Source organism: Euprymna scolopes, chromosome 7, assembly GCF_053919585.1.
Source record: "Euprymna scolopes isolate OS-2025 chromosome 7, ASM5391958v1, whole genome shotgun sequence".
Taxonomy (NCBI): Eukaryota; Metazoa; Mollusca; class Cephalopoda; order Sepiida; family Sepiolidae; genus Euprymna; species Euprymna scolopes.
This window is the reverse complement of record NC_136488.1, coordinates 93921939-93944995: the sequence shown is the minus strand read 5'-3', so window position 1 is coordinate 93944995 and position 23057 is coordinate 93921939. Positions and strand designations below refer to the sequence as shown.

The following is a 23057-nucleotide window of genomic DNA, read 5'->3' as shown; positions in this document are numbered from 1 at the left end:
TATTCGCTATGAATCAGTTAAAAATATCTGGTACAAATGAGTGTTCTGAAATAGTTAATATTGGATGCAAAATTGATTTAACATCAGTAAGAGGAACCAATACAAAACAGAATATCTGAAATGAAATCGCTTCAGTCAAGAAAGTTCAAAAGCAGCTAATCTGTAATAATCATACTGAATCTGTATAGATTTTTTTCACAGAAATTTGCAATGGCAAATGTGTTTTGAAATTCTTGCTCGAAAACTATTCTAAGGTAGAAAATAAAATACTTTTTGTTAAATGGAAAAATGTAATCAAAAGACAGAATTTAGAAACCCCTAGCTCCTATTTTATTTTTTTTTTAAGTTTAATTAAAAGATTATTGCACTGAGCTGAGTGTTTAAAAGGAAGGTGAACTTGATATGTAATCATGATGTTTAGTTGGGAGTAAAAATGATGGGGGGAGGGGGGAGATGAGAAGGCGATCCAGCAGTAACAGCTGAGCAAGTACAAACCTGCTTTCCGCAGTCCTGATCGAGAATATTGAGGGATACGGGCTGCAGGAAGATAGACAGAGTCACAAAACTATGGCAGCAGAATAGCCAATAAACATTCTCATACAGTTGAAAAAGTATGCAGACATGTTTGTTTTTTTGTTTGATTTTTTGAATAATAAAATTCAAATTTCCCCACTCATTATAATTCATAAAGAATAAAAACTTAGATTTAAAATTACTGTAGAAAAAGTTAGACAATCTAATTATCACATATATCATTACATTAAAAAAATTGCTTCTGATAAAAATAAAATAAAGGGAGATAATTTACGAATATTTTCGAGTTTTATTATCTCCCTTTAAAAAAAAAGTTACAAATTTCATTAGACTCATAACGCAATGAATGAAGCAATTTTTATAAAATACCATGGTTGCATATACAAAACATTTCCATTTGTGGCATATCCGTTGATATCTTCATGTCAATATTGTGACTATGGTCAAACTTGTTTATTAAGGGAAATAAAATTGTCATATCAAATAAAATACACCATTAAATTAATGTCAAAAAAAATATATATTTCAAAACTTTCTCAATCAATTTCAGGACATATCTTCCAATTTATATGGTAAAGTTTCAATTCATGCAAAGATTAGTGTGAATAAAATGTATTTAAAAAGATCACAAAATTTTCTAAAAATAAAACTGGAAATTTTGCCTAAACTTCAAAACAAAATAAGATTTTTTTTTTCTTTAGATAGGTTCTTGCAATTGAAAGGCTGCTGTTCGCTGGCTTGATGTGAACAAACATCATATTCAATTTAACGTTCATTTTACATGTTAGCAAGAGTTGGACAGCTTTTAGAAATTGATTTCCAAACTGATTCATCTCTGACCAGGTCTTTATCCCTCTTTCAATTCGATTTTTATTAATTTCTTCCATATTTTCCTTAGCTTTCCCCTGTACACTGGACTTGATAATTTAATTATTCTACATCTATTAATTCAAGAAATCTCATCCATTTTTTTCAATGTGTCCATACCACAGAGGTCTCCTGTTCTTCACACTTTTCCCTATATCGTCTAGGGTTAATCTTCCTCTGGTGTCATTAGAAATAAACCAGTTTTTAAGACTCACATTACACATCCATCATATCATTCTAATATCATTTCTCTCCATGCAACATATGTCTTCAACCCTCACTATTCAGCTTTTAATTCCATACATCACGCTGTACACATACCCGATAGATTCTCCCCTTGGTTGACTCCAGTAATATTCTACTGGCAGAAGTCCTCTGAATTTACTCCATCCACCCTAAACGCTAGCATTCTAGATATTTTAATATTTTGTTTACGTTTTAATCAATTGATTAAAATTTATTTTAAACGAACCCATCCCCATTTCATTGCCAACTCATTTTTCCTAGCTTTTCTCTTGTTATATATATATATATATTTTTTTTTCACCAATGACAGATTACTAATGAGGTGTTGGTCAAAAGAGCTCTCAAAAACAATTTTATCCTACCTACCTATCTATATTAGATAGAGATTGTTGTGCAGCATCATTCATTTCAGCAAACAATGTTGAACATGACAATTCTACAGCTTGATTATACAGTTTATCTTTAATTTACTCTAATCTTTTTATTTTGTGTCAAAATCTAAAAATAAATGAATGTTCATAAATTTTAGACTTTTCATCAAATCATCCTCAGTCCCCACCCCTCTAATTCAAGAAAAAATCTAATAAACACTAAAATACATCCTCAAACTAATTTTTTAAAACTAAAAATACTTAAGCCTATCTTTATTAAAACCCAGCACTTTGAAACAAATATTAATAACGGACTTTTATGGAAAAAGTCACTTTGTGTTGCTATGACCAATGTACAACTCGCATCTGATGTGGAAAAGATGCGTTAAAAAAAAAAAAAAAAAAAAAAGCTAACAAATAAAATTGTTTGATTAAAGAAATCCAAGTAAAAATATTAGGAGTGCACATTTGAATGTTAAAGATAAATAATTATTAAATAATAAAATCTTTTTAATGGAGCTTTGAATTTTACTTTTCTACAAAATAAATAAATTATGAAAAAATAAAAAACAACAAAAAAAACAAATACAATTGTTTTAAAGAGATCTTCCTTAGCTTCTATAAGCACTAAAGATTTTACAGCAAAATTATCAATCCGTGAGCTAAGCACACACATACACAATCCTGAAATATTAGAACAATAAAATGCTGCTGGAAAAGGTTGAAGCGTAAAATAGAGATTTACCTTGAATTTCAAACATGGTGAATATTTAGAAATGTTCATACATTTCATAGAAAAAAAAAAAAGAAAAAAAAAAGAAAAAAAAAATGGTACATTTGTCTCTTCTTTAGAACATTAATAATATGTCAATATTTTTGCCATAATCTATGATTACTTAGAGACTGGTTTACCGACAGATTTCCTCATCTTCGTAGTTGCTATTTTCAAAATTTTCACTATGGAACGTTCTGGTCATCTTCAGGCGCCATTTGTCACAATATGTAACCTTCTGCAAATTTGAACTGGAGTGCCAATTTAATACACTGGAGTATGCTGCTCTCATTTCATATTCCATGCTGTCTAGATATTTTATCTCAGTTAAGCTTGTATGTTCCTTCAGTCTAGATTAATATTTAGATAAGAGCATGTAAAAATAATGTTAAAAATGGATTTTTTTCACATGAGGTAAAGAGAAAAATGGAAAATTCCATTAAAATTTCAAAGATTAGAATTAGGACTATTGAGGCTATGTGTCAAGATATTGTGTCATAGACAAAAAGTTGCCAGAGACCCTGTAGTAGCAGATAAGTATTAAAAAAATCTGTTTTGTTTTTTTTTTGTTTTTTTTTTTCTAAACTGCATGCAAGAGCTAGCAGTCAGGATTGGAAAAGCTGCCGCCATCCAATCTTAGGGAACGTGTTGGAAGTATTATGTACATTCGCCAAAACCCCCCCTCTGAAAGCATTCTTAAATGACTGTGCCATCTTAATAACTTTTACAATTGCTGTTATTAAAAAAGAAAACAAAGACTGAATGAACTATTACTTAGTATTTATGAGATGCACTTCCACTGAACTATGACCTAAGCCTTAAAATGTTATCCCAAGCAGATGTGAAATACACCTTGTCCAACTCTCAGTTATACAGAACTTATTCAACATTGGAGATTTAAAAAAAGTATTTAATAGTTTTGTTGGTTAAGCAAAGATGTGAAATAAATTCATTAATTACTTTTGATTAAATGTTTTTATTTCTAAATTCTCAGGTTTTAAATTTTCAGGTTATAGATAGCAAATAACACCTGAAGAAAGCCAGAGTGCACAACCAAAATGGTGAAAAATGGCGACAAAGATGAGGAAAACAGTCCATAACAAGTAAAAAAAAAAAAAAAAAAAAATATGTAAGGAACATTCAATATTTTTAGTTATCATTGCAGGTGATAGAGTCTACGAGAGAAAAAAAAATGAGTGCTCTAGTAATAGCATTGTATCAAATTGTTGGTCTTGCACAAAGCAAATTTGGGACGCTAAAAACATACAAAAAAACAAAAAAAAAAAAACAATCTCAAATCCAGTTTACTTTTTTTGAGTGTACATTACACACACAGTTTTGTTTATACTAACTAAAATGCTATTTAAATTCAGCTAGTCTAATCTTTCATGTTTATCTTTTTAAAAAACTGCATTGTAGTAATTAATATCATTTCATTTCACTTAACTCCAGTCTTAATGTTAAAAAGACATTAAACTATTACGGCAAAAAAAAAAAAAAAATAGTATTGTTTGATTAAACAAGTCTAAGTGGAAATGTTAAAGACAAATTATTAAATAAAAAAAATCATTTAATGAAGCTTTGAATTTTATTTTTTCTACAAAAGAAATTAATTATAAATATTAAAAAACAAAAAATACAATTGTTTTAAAGATATTTTTTTAGGTCAGTGTATAGTAATATTTAGATGGTGTGCAAAAATATTAAAAAACCTGAACCCAAAATTCGCTTATATTAAATAAATGCAAATTAAAAAAAATTGTTCACATCAAAATGAATAATTAATGTATTGTACATGAAAGAAAGAGTAGACCATGGATTTGAGACCATTCTTTTATTGTGCGAGTTTTCAACATCAAAAACCTTATTTTCCAACAGATGAGAAATTTGGAACAATGATATTACCAGAGCTTAAAAAAAAAAAAAAAAAAAATTTAAAAAAAAGTGATTTTAAGCAATACTGCATACATGTAAGATCATGCAGATAGCAACATAAAAGAAAGCAAAACTTTTGCCATAAATATTCAAGGAGTCACCAGTGTCAATTATGACCAATCAAAAAGCTGCCACTGAAAGCAGCTTTGGAAGAGCACACTTTGAGCCATTACATTTTATGAGCAAGAAATTATCTTATAGACATTATTTCCTTTTTTTTTTTTTCTTTTCTGTATTGAAGTTTAACTTTGTATCTTTATGCAGGGGGTGAAAAAAAAAATGTAAAGATTACTCTAACAACTAGCAGTTGCCAAATGCATTGAGGAAAGTGGAGAAAAAGAAATGTAAAAATAATATTAACCAGGGGTGTTCAAAAGTGAATATTGTATCTGAAGTTGTCAAATTTTACTCCCAACATTTGATAAAAGTTTAGATACTTAAAAAAAAAAAAAAAAAAAAAAAAAAAATTAAAAAAGCTTTGAAAGAAAATTTTAAAGATAAAACATTTAAAATGTAAAAGCTAATGAAATTAAGACATCTATTAATTCTCTATAATAAAGACCAATGTGCATTTCTTTATATATAAGTTACTAAAATCAGTCCAGTCACACAAAAGTTGACAAGTAAAAATAAATGCCTTTTTCTAACAATCATTACTTCATTTTGCTGCATTTATCTTTTGTCCACATTTGTAACATGTATTTTCCAGCTTTTTCATTGATAATTGTAGCTCTTAACACACTTGATGTTGAGACTGCTTCCTACTATCTGGACGATATATTGAATACTGGTGATTGTTGCAGACATGCTATCACTGCTTGCTTGATTGGGGAAGGTTCAGGAAGCTGCTGCTAATTCTTATGTGTAGGTACATTTCTTTCAGGACTCAGTGCAAGGTCTTTTAGGCCTTTGTTTGCTTCATCACCTAGCATGACAATGAGACATGGGCCCTAAGCACTTCTGAACCTCAACAGCTTCAGTATAATAACCATATCATCATCAGGTAGATATGCAACAGCAAACTAAAGAAAAGTATTTTTTTCAGATGTACTCTGTCAGAAACTTGGTATTGGTGGGATTTTGGGCGCCTTATACACTCTGCATCTCAAGTAGTTTAGTCATGTACAGCATTCCATCCCCTACACCAGCAACTCAATAACATACATAGATATCTCAAACACAAGATCAAGAAAGACCTGAGTGCGTACAAAGTGATTTAACTGCTTGCAACATGACTGGTATCTGTAGCGGCCGATGTTTATACATCGGCATCCAAAATCAAAATGCGTAAACTGTGTGTACATTGTCTGCATATACAATATCGTAAATAAAAACAAATATTTTGAATCAATCAGAGAACTTTCTGAATTTATTCGAAAGGGTCTTTCTGGGAGCCACCTAATTCCTTTAAAAAGACAGATTTTTCTTCAATAAACCAGTGAGCCCAGTTGACCAGAGTCCACAGATTGGTGTCGCTGGACACCCCTCTTTACACCTCCTCTCTCCACTTACACACATACACTGACCATTTGAATTCCTCAGTTCTCATTTGCATAATCAAAACCAAACCTAGTCAATGGAATATTTCAACTTTTTGCACTAAACTTTTTATGAACATCAAGTATTAACAACTTTCAATGAAATATAAAGGAGCAGAAAAGTACAGATTACGATTTCCTGACCCATGTAACACTTCTCTTAATCAATCGACTCAGACTTCTTCAATGTCTCAGCTAATGAATGCCTCATTTTACGAGGATTCTAAAATATCCACGAACATTCTATGCTTTTTCTATTGCTATAAACTTCCATTTTAAACATATATAAAATATCTCTTGTGAATGTATACCTTCAGAATTCATTTTGTTTTGTTTATCATATAACATGTTTCTTGCTTTTCTCAAATCTAATTATAAACACTGAACTTTTCAATGAAAGTTTTCTGAGGTCGGCTAATCCCAAGGGTGCTTCATCCAAATTACCCCCAACATCCCACCCCCAAAAAACTAAAGAAAACTTCCAAACCGGTACCCTCCCCCTCTAAAAACAGAAGCCCTAAATATCAACCCTTTGGGTGAGACTATATGGAAAGCAGGCATGAGATATTGCTTGGTGTTGCTCACAACACCTCAAATATCAAAACCAGACGATGATTAATAGACACAGACATTCATTACTAGCACCTTAAAAAATTATCAAGTAACTTATTAGAGATATATATATATAAAAAACACCAGAAATATGAAGCATAAAATAGTAATATACAAATTATTGAACGTGACAAAATTTAAGCTCCCACAAGATAATTATGTAATTATACATATACAAATATCAATTACTATAGATGGACAAGATCAGAGCCTACTCACAAATGGATTCAAGAAAACAATTGGAGCTATAAGAAAAAAAAAAAAAAATGGCCAGTGCAAGTTTTGTTGTTAGGTCATTGAAGTCAGAGCCATTTTAATACAAGATCCTTTTGATAGATGGGCATTAAACTTGCCCACCACAATAAAGTATGCAGATACCTCCATTGGAAGATCTGCAAAGAGATGCAACTTAGTCTGCAGCACATCTGGAAACATGGAGCTCTATGTACAGCATTAAATGGAAAGATAAGTGTTCTACGACAAAGAAATATCCAAAAGGCCATCAAACGCGAGATTGTCGTATAGAATAAACATGAAAGGACGGCTCTCATTATCCATGCATCTATCCAGAATGCCTATGAAATAAATAGAGCCAAATGTGGAAAACTTAGAAAATACTAGGGCCTCAAAAATAAAAATGTGGTTCTCATAAGAAATAAACATAACAGTTGTGATACCTGGTTTGATGAAATAATTTTTTTAATATCTAGACAACCTTTAGTAAACCAGACAAAAGGGACATAATCCTTATAAGAATTCTTGCATATAACTGTAATTCAAAGAAATCAAGTGTTAGCACCAAGATCCACGCCTCCTCCTCCTCCTCTCAATTTCTCGCATAACAAAAATAAACTCTACAACTTTGTAATCATACAGAATTAGCATCATTAGTTTAAAACAATTATTTAACTTAGAACATTGACCATCTGAGAACCACCTGAAGATGTGCAACCAAGCAAATACTCCATCAAATACCTGTCAAACTCTGAATGTCTTATTTTCCTAGGCTTGAATTAATCAAAGCACCAATGGTTAGCAATTAGCTGATCTTGAAAATCACAGAAGCTGTTCTGTTTTCTAATTTTGTGGGCATGTCCTTGCATGTTAGACACATAGGATGAAGAAAGGTGGTCCAAGTTGTTATCAACGAGATAGATAATAATCATATGTAAAAATAATGACCACAAATTCAAAATAGTACAACTTGCATGAATTTTGGAAACTTTTTTTTTTTTCATCACTCTCAGAATCACTAAAGCAAGAACTAAACTGTTTGCATTGGGTATTAGCTGTTGAAACACTGCATCCTTTAAAAGCCTCTGCTTCCGGAAATTGCCGAAACTATACCTACTGTTCTCCTTCCATATACATGCATACACATATTTATCTACTATTCATTATCCAGTGTAGTATACATACACATATGGCAAGTTGTAGTGCACCTAAGCACTGTAATTTCATCATATCTAACAATCTTAGCTATCTTTGTTAGTTATGAAGTCGTATTTGTTAGAACAGTACTCATTATAAATCTATTAAAGTATAATTATTTATACTATATTATTTATACTGTTTACATTAAAAAATAGTAAAAATAAAAACTATGTTAAAACTTAATAAACCTTTTATCTTCAGTCAAAAAATAAATAAATAAAAACAATTGTTGAACACCCCTGGTAGATTCTGAATATACCTTTGCAGCAACAAAAACCGTGTTGCAAACCAAGTTTGATAATTTCCAGCTGGGAGGCTCCAGGCTTAGGCCAACTAGAAGATAGTAATTCGTTGGCCTTTGCTTTAAAATTAGAAGAAAAAAAAATGAAAATAATTTATTCTAGATATGTCATCTGAAAACTTTATGTCTACAGAGTTGCCACTCTATTTAAAAAGAATTTTTATGTAGAACATGTTTATCACAGGGGAAAATTTGAGGAAACTACTATACATCAGAATTACAATAATGAGTGGCTGTGTTGAAACAAATTTGTAAAGGACAATTTTTAAGTTATGCCTATGTGACAACTTGTTCAAATTAAACATTTATATGGTTAAATTTGAAAACTTTAGAAAACTGAATGCTGTATAATTTTTTTTTTTTTAATGTAAAAATGGACAGAAAACTACCTCTGATCTCGTTGACGATTGTATTGGTGTCAAATTTGGTTGATGTGTCATGTGGTTGAATAAAAGATGTGATTAACACCTTTTCAACCACATGATACACAGCAACCAGATTTGACTTTAATATGAGATTGGATGAACAATTTTCTTTTCTAGGGAGTCATTCCCCTTGGAATTAACATCAAAAAAATTAGATTGCTTATATATATATATATATTATATATATATATATATATATATATATATATATATATATATAAGCAAAAAAAAAAAAAAAAGTAACAGCCTTCTGGTGGCCATTAATCTAGCTCTAAGTATTTATTTTAAACGTATAACTTACATTGGCTATCTTTTATACAAATCTATTATTTTAAAAATTAATAGGTTTCATTTTTAAGAATGGTTTTGGTAATTTATCCTTTCTTTTATTCAATCACTTTAATTACTTTGCCAACAAAAAAGTTGCATATAGAAAAAGACAATAAAACTACAAATACCAAATATTAATTTATTATAAACGGTTTTAAAAAATAGAACTTTTGAATTTATTCATTTAGATATTAATCATCAATAAAAATCGTTTTGCTGATTTGTTCTTCAGTGTGGCTAGACATACAAGTGATTCAGACCGAGATTGAAACCTCATTGTTTTTTTTTTTTTGCTAGTCTGAGCTGTTATCCACTGCATCAACACAAGCGATAACTGGAAAATCTTGTTATTTATATAAAAAAATATCAGTAGTCAAAAAATGATTTATTTTCATGAAGAGTTTTGCATTACACAAACACACTTGGGTACTATTCTGAAGAACTATACGAACCAGGTAGTGAAGAAGGAGGGACAAACCTCTTCACAAAAGCATTATCAAAATCTATAATTTTAGAATATGAAATCTTCACTCATCAAATCAATGTTAAAACAAATGAAAAGTGATAGTCAAGATCAAATGGCTTCATACCAATTCAGACAAATTCTTTTCAAATAATTTGATTAATATTCAAATTTTAAAAACAAAAATACCTCAGAAGGATGAAAAAAAATATCAACCTTCAAGAAAAATTATTTTCATACATGGCCATTACAAAGTGTGCATCTTCAAGTATACTTGTAAAATAGTGACTCTTTAAAAACAAATGACCGCACAAAGCAAATTACACTCGTACACAGTTCTAGTGCTTAAGAGTCCTGTTATGTCTTAAATCTTAAAATAGAATATTTTATTATCTTATTCTGTATTTGCTTTTATAACATATCAAACCTTTTTGTAATTATAGGTAAAAAAGTGTTTAAGTTAAGGAGTTAAAATATTTGTATCAATAAATCATTCACAGTATACAGTTTCAGGCCATAAAAGTTATAGATGATTTTCAACTCACCTGAAGGAGTTACTAATTTACAAGATAACTTTATTAATGTTTATTTTCTCCATTTAATTTCTTTAAGATGATTATCAGGCAAGATAGTGTGCATGTTTCTAACCTACATGTAACATTGATAAATACACTTTGATTTCTTTTTAACTATTAATCAATGCTTATTGAAAAAAGAAAATAAGGAATAAACTAAAACGAATGTTTAAAACTCCTGTTTAAAATAATTGTAAACAACTGCATTCTTAATTATTTTTCTCTAAATCCTTAACCTGGGCAAATTGAGTTATTATGTAAATAACTTCCAGAAGTTTATTTAAAAATAAATAAGTAAAAAAATATGATCTCCCAAAGAATATTTTTTGATGTGAAAAGGTTCTAACAGTTATAGAAAAGGTTACAAAATAAAACTTAGACCTACAGAAACCATTCCAAAAAGTTAGATGTGGCTTTATACCTACATTTAAAATAATTTTTTTTATAGGCAAGAGTGGGATATGATTGCTTGCTCAATTCCAACAAGCCAGAGTTAAAATCCTACCAGATCCATTGTGTTCTAATACTATAGTGAAAGGTATTGAATCAACATTTCTTTCCCAACAATGGTAGAATAACTTTTGTTCAATGAACTGTATACAAAGAATCATTTATAATAAGTTAATTGCTTTTCAGTATTTAATAACTTTAAAAGGGTTAATGCGCTATTAAGAACCCCCCACCCAAAAAACAAAAAAACAAAAAAAAAAAACGGATGAATTAGATTATAAAAATAAACAAAGATCTGAAAATAAACATGGCTTACTTTTCCAATATGGTTACCTTGAACAATATTGCGATGTATCTATATTAATAAATAAATATCTAACTTAATTGTTATGTTGTCATCTTTTTCTCTTGTTATTTGTCATCTTCCTTTACTGGTGAATGCAGTTGATGACACATTTTGATACTTATTTCCTCAGGAGCCTAGAGAAAATCCAATAATTACCATAACCTACATCATCCATGTATGTACCTCAAAACACCACTCATTTCAAATGGGGTGGAATATTACTCACTTGCGGCTACTTGTATGTATCTCATGTATCTCTGAATATGGTTACGGTTGTGCTTCTCACCTGCGAAGACAGTTAAGCGAACCCCCACCCACCCACTGTTCAATATCTAATGTATAAAATTATGTTGATCAGATTTTAAAAGTTGGATTTAGCATTTAAGCCAACAAATTAAACTTTGATTCTGACCAGCAAATTTTCATTTGTTATCATATGTTATCAGCAATAAACTAATATACTGTATTACAATTAAAAAATAAATAAATAAAAATAAAAAAATAAAAAAAATTTGATTCAATGGTTTGATAATATGGAGACATTCTTAATTAGTCTACAAAACAAAAAAAAAAGCTATGGGGAATAATTTTTATTCTTTTAGTAAAATAAAGCTTTTTTTTTGTTTTTTTTAATGCTAAATACTAAAGCTGGCAAAAGATATGTGGTTATAAAATAGAAATACTTATCAAACAAATTTGAACATAATAGATCCCAGGCAATGCCGGATTGGTAACAATCACAAATGATCATAAATAAGTGTTAGAATTGGCAAACAATGTCAATGTGATCATTTTAAAATAGTGGGAACTCTGTAGGAATTGAGCAAAAACAATATTTTGGAGGTAGAAACATTACCAATATGATTTTTATCCCAAATACAAAGGATATGCATGTAAATAATATTATGCATTGTTTTTATCAATGCAGTTGTTCAACCAATGGTATTTTGAAAATAGCAAATTCATTTTGTTAAGTAGTCGAATGAAGTTCCTGAAAGAAAAGCTTTAGAAGAAATAATTAGCTAATTTTATAATAAAAAAATTAGTTAAAAAATAAAAAAAAACAATTTGGTTTTGTCCAGAATTCCCCCTATATTAAAAAAAAAAAAAAAAAAAAAAATTTTTAAGCAATTAATGAAAATTCATAGACATTACAACATAAATCTTGCTAGTTTGAATTATCTCCATTGTTTTTCTTGATTCATAAAATTTTATTTTCTTATTTAAATTTATGTGATCTTTAGATATATTTTCGTTTCATCGCAGGTATGTACATCATACATGTTTTTCTTTATTTTTGCTTTTTTAATATAGGAGGATTTTTGAATAAAAACCAACAATTTAAAAGTATAAACTTTAAAAAAATTTTAAAAATTCTTTTAGTAAAATTTTTAAAAAATGTTCAAATATTGAAAGCAAAGCCTTTAATCAAGAAAAAATAGAAAATTTTCGTCTTGTTTGAAAGGAGTTAAAAATGAATAACTCAAGCCCAAAGCATCAGATCAAATAGAAAAAAAATGATCTTGCAAGGCAAATATAGAATGGATCATTTAATATTAGTAAACAATCAAATGATTAGTAGAATATATAGTCTATAGAGAAATAAGTTTTCAACAAAAACAAAAGCATTTAAATTACAATTATTCTTTCAAAATTGTAGACAAGTATTAAATATTTTTACCCGATTTTGTTTTTTTATATTTTATTGAAAAATATTTTTTTTCAAAATTTTGTGCATATCCCAATTTTTACAAACCTGCATGTGTCAGAGAGTGAATAGCAATAACGTATAATTGTTTTGGCATATCGCAATTGGTATGCATTCAAACAGTTATGTTTCATAATACTTGTTGCACTGTTCTGCTAGCTTGACCAATGAAACACAGTAGCATTAAGACACCCTTCTCTATGATGGAGATTTCTGCCAGCACAATATTGTATTGTAATAAATTTAAAATATATTTTTTATTCATTTAACATTAATTGGAATATCTGACCTACGATAAGTTTAAAATAATGGAGGATGCTTGGAAACTCTAAGTGCAGCAGATAAAAAGTATTTAAAAGCAGTCAAAAACATTGATATGAAAAAAAGTTTGTGCAAGTAGAGATTACACAATTGAACTTACGGTCTCAAAAATATTCAATTTTGTGGAGTTAAGCTCATAAATATCATCACAACTTTATGCAATCTATAAAATTCTGCATCTTGTACTCAGGGTTTAAATCTCATTAACATTGGGAGAATGTTAGTTGGAGTTCATGCTTCCTTCATCACAGATTTTAAAAGGTGCAAGACATCAGGCTCCAAAATTTGTCATATCAAAGACAATGGAATAATAATTTTTTAAATAAAACTTAAATTACTAAAGTTATGGGTTTTTAAAAACCCATTAATTTTGCGGAGTTATTACATCTCCCATCTGTCCAGATTTTGAGAATCTATTTAATTTAGCGCCTATGAAAATATGCATTAGTTGTAAGAAAAAAAAAAAAAAAATCATTCGGTTCTTGTCCAGAATTCTCCCTGTATTAAAAACAAAAATAAATTTAAAAAATTACATGATGTACATCCCTGTGACAAAATGAAAATATATTCCAGAAATTACATAAATTTATCAAAGAAGTTTTTTTTTATAAAGAAAATTTTCAAGTGATTAATGGGAATTCATAGGCATTACAACATAAATCTCGCAAGTTTGAATTATCGAGTTATAAGATTATGTTCAAAATGACTGACAAAAAAGACGTTCTGTTATTCAAAATTTGATTTTCTTGAAAATAAAACTGAATTTTCATTTTGTCACAGGTATGTACATTGTATAGATTATTCTTTGTTTTTACTTCCCCCCAGTTTTCTTGCTTATTTCTTTCAACTTCAGATTCCAACATCTTATATGAATAGTCATACAAAGGAATTTTTTTTTCACATTTCTGACAAAAGATACATATTTGTATTTACACACACAAAAAAAAAAATACACATTGGTTTTTATTATAATGAAAGAGTTAAAAAAAAAAAAAAAGAAAAGGTATTTGGGTCACTAGAAAAGTTAAATTTTTTTGAATAAATGCTTGTAGGATGTAAAAGTTTATAATTATAATGAAAACAAAAATAGCTAGAAATACAAAAGAAAAGATGACGCTCTGAACTTACAGTTACTTGTAGGACTGCTATAGCCTCTCCCAGCAAGATCCTCCTGTGAACTTGTTGAATGGATACTGCCAGCTTCATCGTCACAAGCCTCTGGAGGTTTGCTGGAACGCACTATCATACTTTTAGGACGCGGTTTTTGAGGTCTGCTTGGTCGCTCGTACCGTTCTGAAGGACCATTTTTATCTTCATCTTCCTCTTTCCTTTTTCGCTCTTTGTACTGTTGAAGAATGAATTCCCGTCGAGCCTTTTCTTGTGCCTTCCTACGCTCTATGTCTTCTTTTTTTAATCTAAAACAAAAAGGATAAAACAATTCAAATTCACTAAAATAAAAAAAAATGTTCCAAAGTAAATTAATAGTGCTAGAATCCATAATGCGTTATAAAAATGTTATTTATATTATTCAGACTAATGTAATTTTCACATTTTGGTTGATGTAACCTTGGACCTTCAGGTGTATCTTTGCAAATTCTTGAATCTTCCTATTGAACCCTAGAATCTTTGTCAAACTAGTTTGACAGGATAGACCTGAAGAAAGGTGGAGGGTACATCGACCAAAATATTGTGAAAATAACACTCAAGATGAGAACAGTAGTCGGAAGAATATGCATAATCAATCCTCATCTAAGTAAGGAGGGAATTTCAACTGGCTAGGTTTCAATTCCATACATCACCATACTGCTTATAGACGCCCAATAAATTCTTCCTTTGGTCAGCAATTGTTATACTCTGTTGATTACTAATTCCTTTGCGCTTTCCTCAACAAATATCTGACTTACTGTCAAATCCAACTCCTTCACTGTAGAGCTCTCTATATTTGGAAGATTTTCTACTCTAAAAGCTATTGATCATCCATTTTATCGAATTAAGTAAGATGATAAAATGGATGAACAGCTTTTTTCCTCCAACCACTTGCCTTGGGAAAGTCCCTTAGTTTCCTCAGCTATAATTTAACTATCTGCCTAAGTTGTCCCCTAAATATTTGGCCCTATCTCTGTAACCTTTTATGCTTCAGTGACAACATATCTTGTTTGAGAATGAGGAAAAACATAAATCCAACAAAGGTCTAAAATGACAGTCAAAAAGGATCTCAAGCAATGGCAAATCGAAACCAATGTAAATGATAGTTTCACAAAGTTAATTTGTGCAGGCATGGTCACTGTGCAACCCAGGTCTGGTGTGGAAAGAGACATGTTAAACAACTAAAGACAAAGTTTTAGTGTGTACTAAATATTCACTTGATACATATTAGAGACCCTACATTGGTGGCGATTAAGTTACCTAGTGTGAATTTTGGCAAGGGTCACAATTAGTGTATGTCAGGATAACCTTAACTTGCAAACAGAACCTTTTCCTAAGACTGGTGATATAAAGTGAAGACAGGAGAGAGTAGGTCAAACAGTAGACAAAACAAAATGGAATGATGACAAAGCCAAGAGAAACAAAAGTTTTCAAATAAGTCCCTCCATGGAATAATCTAAGTCGATTATTACTTCAATGTGCAGGTCACTCATTGCAGTTAAGTTTGAAAGTAAATAATCAGCTAAGGGAACATAGTTTCCTGAATTCTCTCCAAATAAAACCATTTATGAAAACTCAGTGAATGTCTCCTTGTGTCTTTTCTTCATGAAAAGCTTATTTCTATAGCAACCGCTAGACGAAACTGCACCAATAAAAAGAAGCAAAAAGTATGTAAAAAAAACAAAAAAACAGCACATATAAACATTCCACACATATGTAATAAAGACTTTTCAGTTCTTGTAAATATAATATACTTAAATTGCAATAATTTGAATAAAACTGAACATTTGTCGTGCAACTCATTTTGTATGGTTCGAAGTGCTAGCTGCTGACAAATAAAATAGATTATCGCTTATAGGGGATCAAAATGTATTGAGCTTCTGATCTTACTAGATTACTGTAAATGAAATGTTGTATATGGCATAATTACATTTGCACACAAGTTTCTGTTATATCACTGAAGTTAAGCATCATTGAGCCTGGTTAATACTAAAATGGGTGACCACTTGGGAATATCAGATGCTGTACCCTGTATTTCAGTTGTCAGTCTTGGACATCTTGCCACTGGAATCCAGCAATGCCAACTAGAGAAGTGGTTAGGGATTGCGCATTCATCTGAAATTGCAATCTATCACCATAATGATGTTACACTGATCTCGGGCAAAACCAAGAAAAAAAATCATCTGCACTAGTATGGACATATATTGCATGCAAACGACATCGTTGCAAAAACAAGATGGAGGCCCCATGAAAATAGGTGATTGGATATTCTACACAAAATTCTCAAAGTTGGACTTCATGCTAATCAAAGTCTTGACCATAGAGAAAGAAATTCAGCATAGATCCTCACTTTGCAGAATAAATGCAGAAAAAGAAAAATCCCGATTTGCATAATTAACACTTTTTCTTAGCTATTTAATAGTGAAACCCAGCACATCTATTGGAAACAATCCATTGTATATTTAAAATTGAACGTGCATTACCATTATGCCTTTGGAGATTAAATAGTTCATATTTTTTTATAGTATTAGTGCATAAATGACCAGAATAGCCGATTTTATTTGTATGTATTAGAAATGAGTGAAAGTAAAACAGACGAACAGATACAGCTGATTATTAATAAAAAAAAAAAATTTTCTATTATATAAATCTCACCTGTCTGTTTAAATCTATGTATGCCTAAAACTTTTGACAGAGGCAACAAATTTTTATGAGATTGTTTTGAAGCTCGACCCTTCAGACAACAAATATAGAAAAATTGGCTAAAAACATTCTTCATCCTCAACTAGATACTTTTCTACAAGGAGGGGGGGGGGCTCTTTTTGCTAATATTTTTGAAAGTCATCCCCTCTTTTCGATTGACTAGCCTTCGCCACTTCCCGTTTGATGGACAAAACGGCAACGACGTCACATTTTTTTTTCACATTATTTTACTCCTTCGCAGTACGGATTCGAGCCTGCCTGCCTACTACCACTTTTTTTTTTTTTTTTTTCAACACACGCCTCCAAACATCCGGGCAATGCCGGGTACCCAGGCTAGTACATACATATATAACAATGAAATGTAATTTGCTTGAAGCATTGTGCGAGGTATGTATTTAGGGAAGGGTTAGAAAACTATGGAAAGTTGTCAAGTATTCAAGAAGGAAGACAAAAACAAGGGATATATATATATAATTAAACTTTTTTATCAATAATGTATCTTACTTGAAAAGTCAAACTTCTGTGCATAAATATCTCGGCAGTAAATAGAATAAAGTTATTTATTCATTTTTTTGCAAGTGGTTAACTGAATTTACATGCTGTGTATATTCATTTTTTTTTTATTAGTCAATATTACATATTTTGTTATGTTTTTTTTCTCCTATTATGCTAATTAGATAGTGGTTTATTTATTTCTGCTTATTATATAAAACCCGACAAGAACAGAAGTTTAGCAGAAAATGAAACTAAAAAACACTACATTAAATAAGAAATGGTTCTATATATTTTTCATAAATATTAATTTTTTTTTTTTTTCAGTAGTTTTATTTGAATACTTCCTTTTAAATCATTTCATGTTAATTTGGTTTTAACAGGTTGTAATATTAAATTTGATGTGTCGCTATGTAGCAGTGTTCTTGTCAGGTTTTATCTAAGAGGCAGAAATAAATAAACCACTCGCTAATTAGCATAATAGAAATTAATTAAATAAAATAGGTAATATTGACATTTAAAAAAAATAAACACACACAGCATGCAAATATACAGTGAACCTCCAGCAAAATAATATGATTAAATAAATAACTTTATTTATTGCTGAGATCTCCACTGCGACATATCTCCCAGTCACAATTCCCAGTCCACACAGTCTTCAGGAGATTTGAAACAAGGACTTTCCTCCAAATATATTATGGAATACTGTCAGAGACAGTAAACCACTAGAAGTTTGACTTTCAAGTTAGATTTATTATTGATTAAAAAAAAAAAAATGTTTAATATATATATATATATATATATATATATATATGAGAGTTATAGTCAGCTAACATACTTCCTAACTTCCGGCATAACACTACCATAAGCAGTGACAAAGCAAATCAGCCCCTTTACTTTTTTCCTTTCATCCCTATATCGCCCCTGCGCATGTACTTTTTTTATTGCTTTTTACCAATCATTCTGTTTTTATTTAATAATTATTGAAAAAATTTTTCAGGTCTTATTTTAATTAAGTATTATTGAAAACACTTGTGTTATTTAAAAAAAAATTATTGAAAACACTTTAAAATCTTTTAAAACTATTTTGGGAATATTATGTATTGGATACCTTTTTTATGATGTTTAAAATTTTGTTATTTTTATTTCAATAATTGGGTTTGTATTACTGTACACATAGATTCGAAAAAGTTGTCAAAAAAACAAATATATAACAAATAAATGTTATCAAAGGCAAGATAAGTTACTTTTCTACCAAACTGGATATATTTTTCATGTTTTTATTCAATGTAACATGTTTATTCAGCTCGAAAAGCATACAGTGTTTACCGATGTATTGGAAAATTCAAAAGGGTGCTCGACACTCTCTTTAACATAGTAAGTTCAGGAAAAGATGATCCTGGATATCTTGCATTGCCCAGTCATACATTACGGTTAAACATGACATTTTAATTTATGCAAATTGCCTATTTATTATTATAGAATCAATCCTTTATTAAATATTATATACTGCAATGAATGATTTGTCCGGTGGACTAATTCGAGAGAAAAAAAAAAAAAAAAAATCTAAATGAAATAAATAAAATTAATGTCGATCAAATTCTATCTGTTTACAATATCACACCAGATGATATTTATGCTTGACAAAGAATGCTCTAGAAAAATCACTTCTGATTAATGTTTAGTTTTAAAAATCACTTCTGATTAATGTTTAGTTTTAAAATATGCAAACAAAGAAATGATTTGCAGCTATTTTAAATGGTACCTCTTATAAATTGAACTATAAGAAAAAATTAAAATAACATGGCAAGGTATACCTAGGCTTGAACAGGGAATCATTGGATCTATAATCAAATGCTCTACGATTGAGCTATATCTCCAGATATCAATTTTTTATTATTATTATTATTTTTTTTTAAAGAAATCATTTAAGATTTTATCTCTCTTGATCTATAAGAAAAAATATTTTAAGGTCAGATTTTGATTTTTGATACTTATCAAATGAATTTCTGTACAAAACATATCCAAGAACATTACCAGACCTAAATTAGCTTTGTGTGAAATTTGCAAAAGATAAGTTCAGCCAATTGGGAACCTATGAGGATGGAACTCTCTCTCTCACACACACACACACACACACACACACAAAGTGACTTTTCTATAATAGTATAAAGATTTGGTTGGTTATTGCTACTGTCAATATGACAAATATGTAGTAGATTGATTTGTTTTAATGTAAAAAGAAACAAATAATAGAAATACCACTATTATAGTAATGTCAAATTTGTAGATTAATACGCTTAAACGAGATTTTGTTTGATAGAGATAACAAAATTTTTGTTCTCAGTGATTTCAGTCTTTCAAGTGTGTCTAGTTATTGGAACAGTTTTGTGACAAATAATCTACTCAAAAATTTCAATAAACCAAGAATCATTTTTTATTAGTAATCTCAATATCTTTCTACATCCATCCCAAACAATCTTAATTTTGTTTTACAATCTGTATACAGACATCTGATGAGGTGGATCTGGCATCAGGTTGAAACCAATAGATTATTTGACTGCCTTAGTTTCTCATTCTTCTTACCTGCTATAGAAGTCTAAGTAAGTAATACAGACAGAATCAAAGAATTGATGCTAAATGTAATCCTACATGAAAGTGTGAAAATTCACAAATTGATTTATATCTCATTTAATTCAAAGTCAATCTTTTCTCATACGCTTTGTAATATTTGCAAATGCTAGATGATGTACTGGACAAAAGTTTACCAGACAAAACCCAACTGGACAAAAGCTGAAAGCATAAAATAAATAGATTAAAAAAAAAAAAATTCTACTTTTGATTTAATTATCCAGAACTTTTAAAACATTTTTTATTTTTTAACCTTGTAAATAAACTGCATTCATCTAAAGTATACCTAGCAAATTAATGTAAAGTTTCAGTCATTGTTTTGTTTATTTTACAAAAATAAAAGAAATTTACATCATATTTTTATGCTATTATGATCTATAGATTTTAGCCTAACTAATAGTTTAAAAACAGTAAGTATTTATCAATAGTACAAGCAATGGAAAATAAAGTTTATAAAAGTATGCAAAACATCTTTTGGAATTGGAAATTAGGCTTCTTTTTTTTCTGATTCAGATTTCGGTACTTCCAAAGTTCCGATTTTTCTGATTCCGATTAATCGTCTCAACACTAATATATAGATGATGCTCTCACTGAACACTTCTTTTTGACCTTAGTGAAAGGCTCTGATGAGACAAACAAATGTGAATATGCAAAAGTAAAAAATAATGATAATTCTAAATAGTCTCTCAAACAACCGTATGCTGGATCATTGTTGACTGGAATTGTTATGTAATGGATGGATGGGACAATCCGATACATAACTGTGAAAATAAAAAAACTTCTTTAAAAAAAATAAAAGATTTGAAAGGTGGGCATCGAATATTGATTGTCCACCAGTCGAAGCGGCAAAAATAATTACGTCGTAAACAGAGAAATCGGATGATGATTTTTTTGTTTACAAAAGTGAAGGTTTGTGGGGAGACGCATTTTTGGCTGAAACGTGACATTCCTTGCACTATAATGGAGGATCGGAATGTCATGTGAAGATAGCACGAGGTGACGACGCACGTGTATAAACAAATTCAATGGTCGGTCAGCTGAAGAGAAATGGGTTACCGAGTCTCTGGGTCAGATGCAGCCAATGCATTGTCAACAAAACTTAAAACGTGACCGGGAAATGCGTGATCCATTATCGATAACAGAGTTGATCGACCAATGGAATGGAAAAATACCGAACAAAAATTATGGTAATATAATGACGTGATTTTTGGAGTCCTGCAGAAGGAGCTGGTCTGAGGACCACAGAAGAAGTGCGTTTGTCGAGTGCATAACGTCTCTTCCCCCCCCCTCCATCACTGAATGACAGAGAAGCAAGCCGCACCGTTAAACTGTGAACTGTTGAAAATCATTTATGTACAGAATGAGAAAAATATTTCTATACCAAAATATATTTTTATACAAAAAGCCATCGTGTCTTACGTCTTGATTGGTGTGCTGAGTTACGTCTGATTGTTGTGTGCATGTTAATTTTGTTTCAGCCGACAACGGTATTATGACAAGCGGTTGACAGTTGACGAGCGAGTAAGAAAAAAAATGCACGGTCAAGGGGGAAATAACTCTGCTGTTTTAGCAGTTGCCATGACAACCAAAGTCCTAAACAAACTAGACGATCAGTAAAAGTCGGCTGCTAGGTTTTGTTGCAGCGGGGAACTTACTACGACCGTTCCCAACCTGGGGTCCTTGCGCAACGTAACAGAATTCTAGAAACACTACCAATAAATAAATCATGTTGTAAAACAATTTATTAAAACTTTCTGAAAAAAAGTCAACTCACAATTCCTGTTCTCTTTTTTTAGCGCATGCCTCTTCCTTTTCTTTCCTTCTCCGCTCTTGTTCTTCTCTTCGCTTTTCTTGCAACTTCAACATTCGGTTCTTTCGAGCAGTTATTTCATCTTCAGATATCTGTTTTAAATAATTCCAAATAAATATTTATCACAATTGAAACTTGAACACAAAAATAGTGTAATTAAATTTCTAGAAAAATTTAACCCTTATAGAAACTTGAATTTCCTAATTGTCAACATTTCTATAACATATATATTCAGTGATTAGAGGCAAATGGATATAAAATTCTGAAATCATAACAAATTTTTCTCAACCTTGGGAGCAGGGGGGGTGTATGTTCACTCAATGAAATTGGAAAAAAAAAAAAAAAAAGAGGAAGTATTAATTTCCAATACTTCCCCCCTTTTTTAATACTGTATCAACTGCTAAAATAAGTGAATCCTGTTAGGTTGTCTTAATTAAAAAGTTATTCAAATTTAAGTTGATAATTATTTCATAAATAATATTAAAAATTTATTTCACCAATAATAATAGTGAATAAAATGTCCCTTTTCAAAGCCACAAGTTTCAAGTCAATAATTGTTAATCATCCACATTGATAATAAATATCTAATTGATATATTCAGGGCTCTACATTGTGAGTGAAACAGTCGCATTTGCAAGTGATTTTTCTAAATGGCGACTAGAAATAATGAAACGCTTATCTTTTGACGATTGTATTTCTTTCACTGACAATCTTCCAAGGCTCACCTACTGAATGAAAAATATCTTTTCAACTTATTTTTTTTTTTTAATATAAAATGGACAAAGTTAAATTATTTAAACAACAAAAGTTTAATAGAACAATATTTTTTATGAAGGCTGTTTAAAAAGACATCTGAAGAAAATATTTATACTTTCAAGTATCAACATAAAATTTGTTGTATATTTAGAATTACACTTATTTAAAATATACAGAAAAATCTTTAATGCACTTACTCGTCACAGAACGAAGTCATATTCTAAAAATCATGTGGGTTTTCTACTTGGCTAGTAAGCGAAAATATTTAGTTGTCAAAGGTCAACTAAAGAT

At 30.0% G+C, this 23057-nt stretch overlaps 1 protein-coding gene across 9 annotated transcripts in view; it reads right to left on the bottom strand.

Annotated features, from left to right (window-relative positions):
• Positions 1–23057, bottom strand: part of LOC145279835 (calmodulin-regulated spectrin-associated protein 2-like) — a 273839-nt gene that overhangs the window by 36836 nt on the left and 213946 nt on the right. For 4 of the 9 annotated variants that reach the window (XM_080131270.1, XM_080131272.1, XM_080131274.1 and 1 more), the window contains exons 14-15: positions 21975–22102; positions 14357–14643 (exon numbers count right to left, since the gene is read on the bottom strand). In XM_080131270.1, coding sequence (XP_079987396.1) covers positions 14357–14643; positions 21975–22102 — 415 coding nt within the window. Of the gene's footprint in view, positions 1–495; positions 538–8568; positions 8671–14356; positions 14644–21974; positions 22103–23057 lie in introns of all 9 variants that reach the window. The other 5 variants (XM_080131267.1, XM_080131269.1, XM_080131273.1 and 2 more) reach the window with 2 other exon arrangements.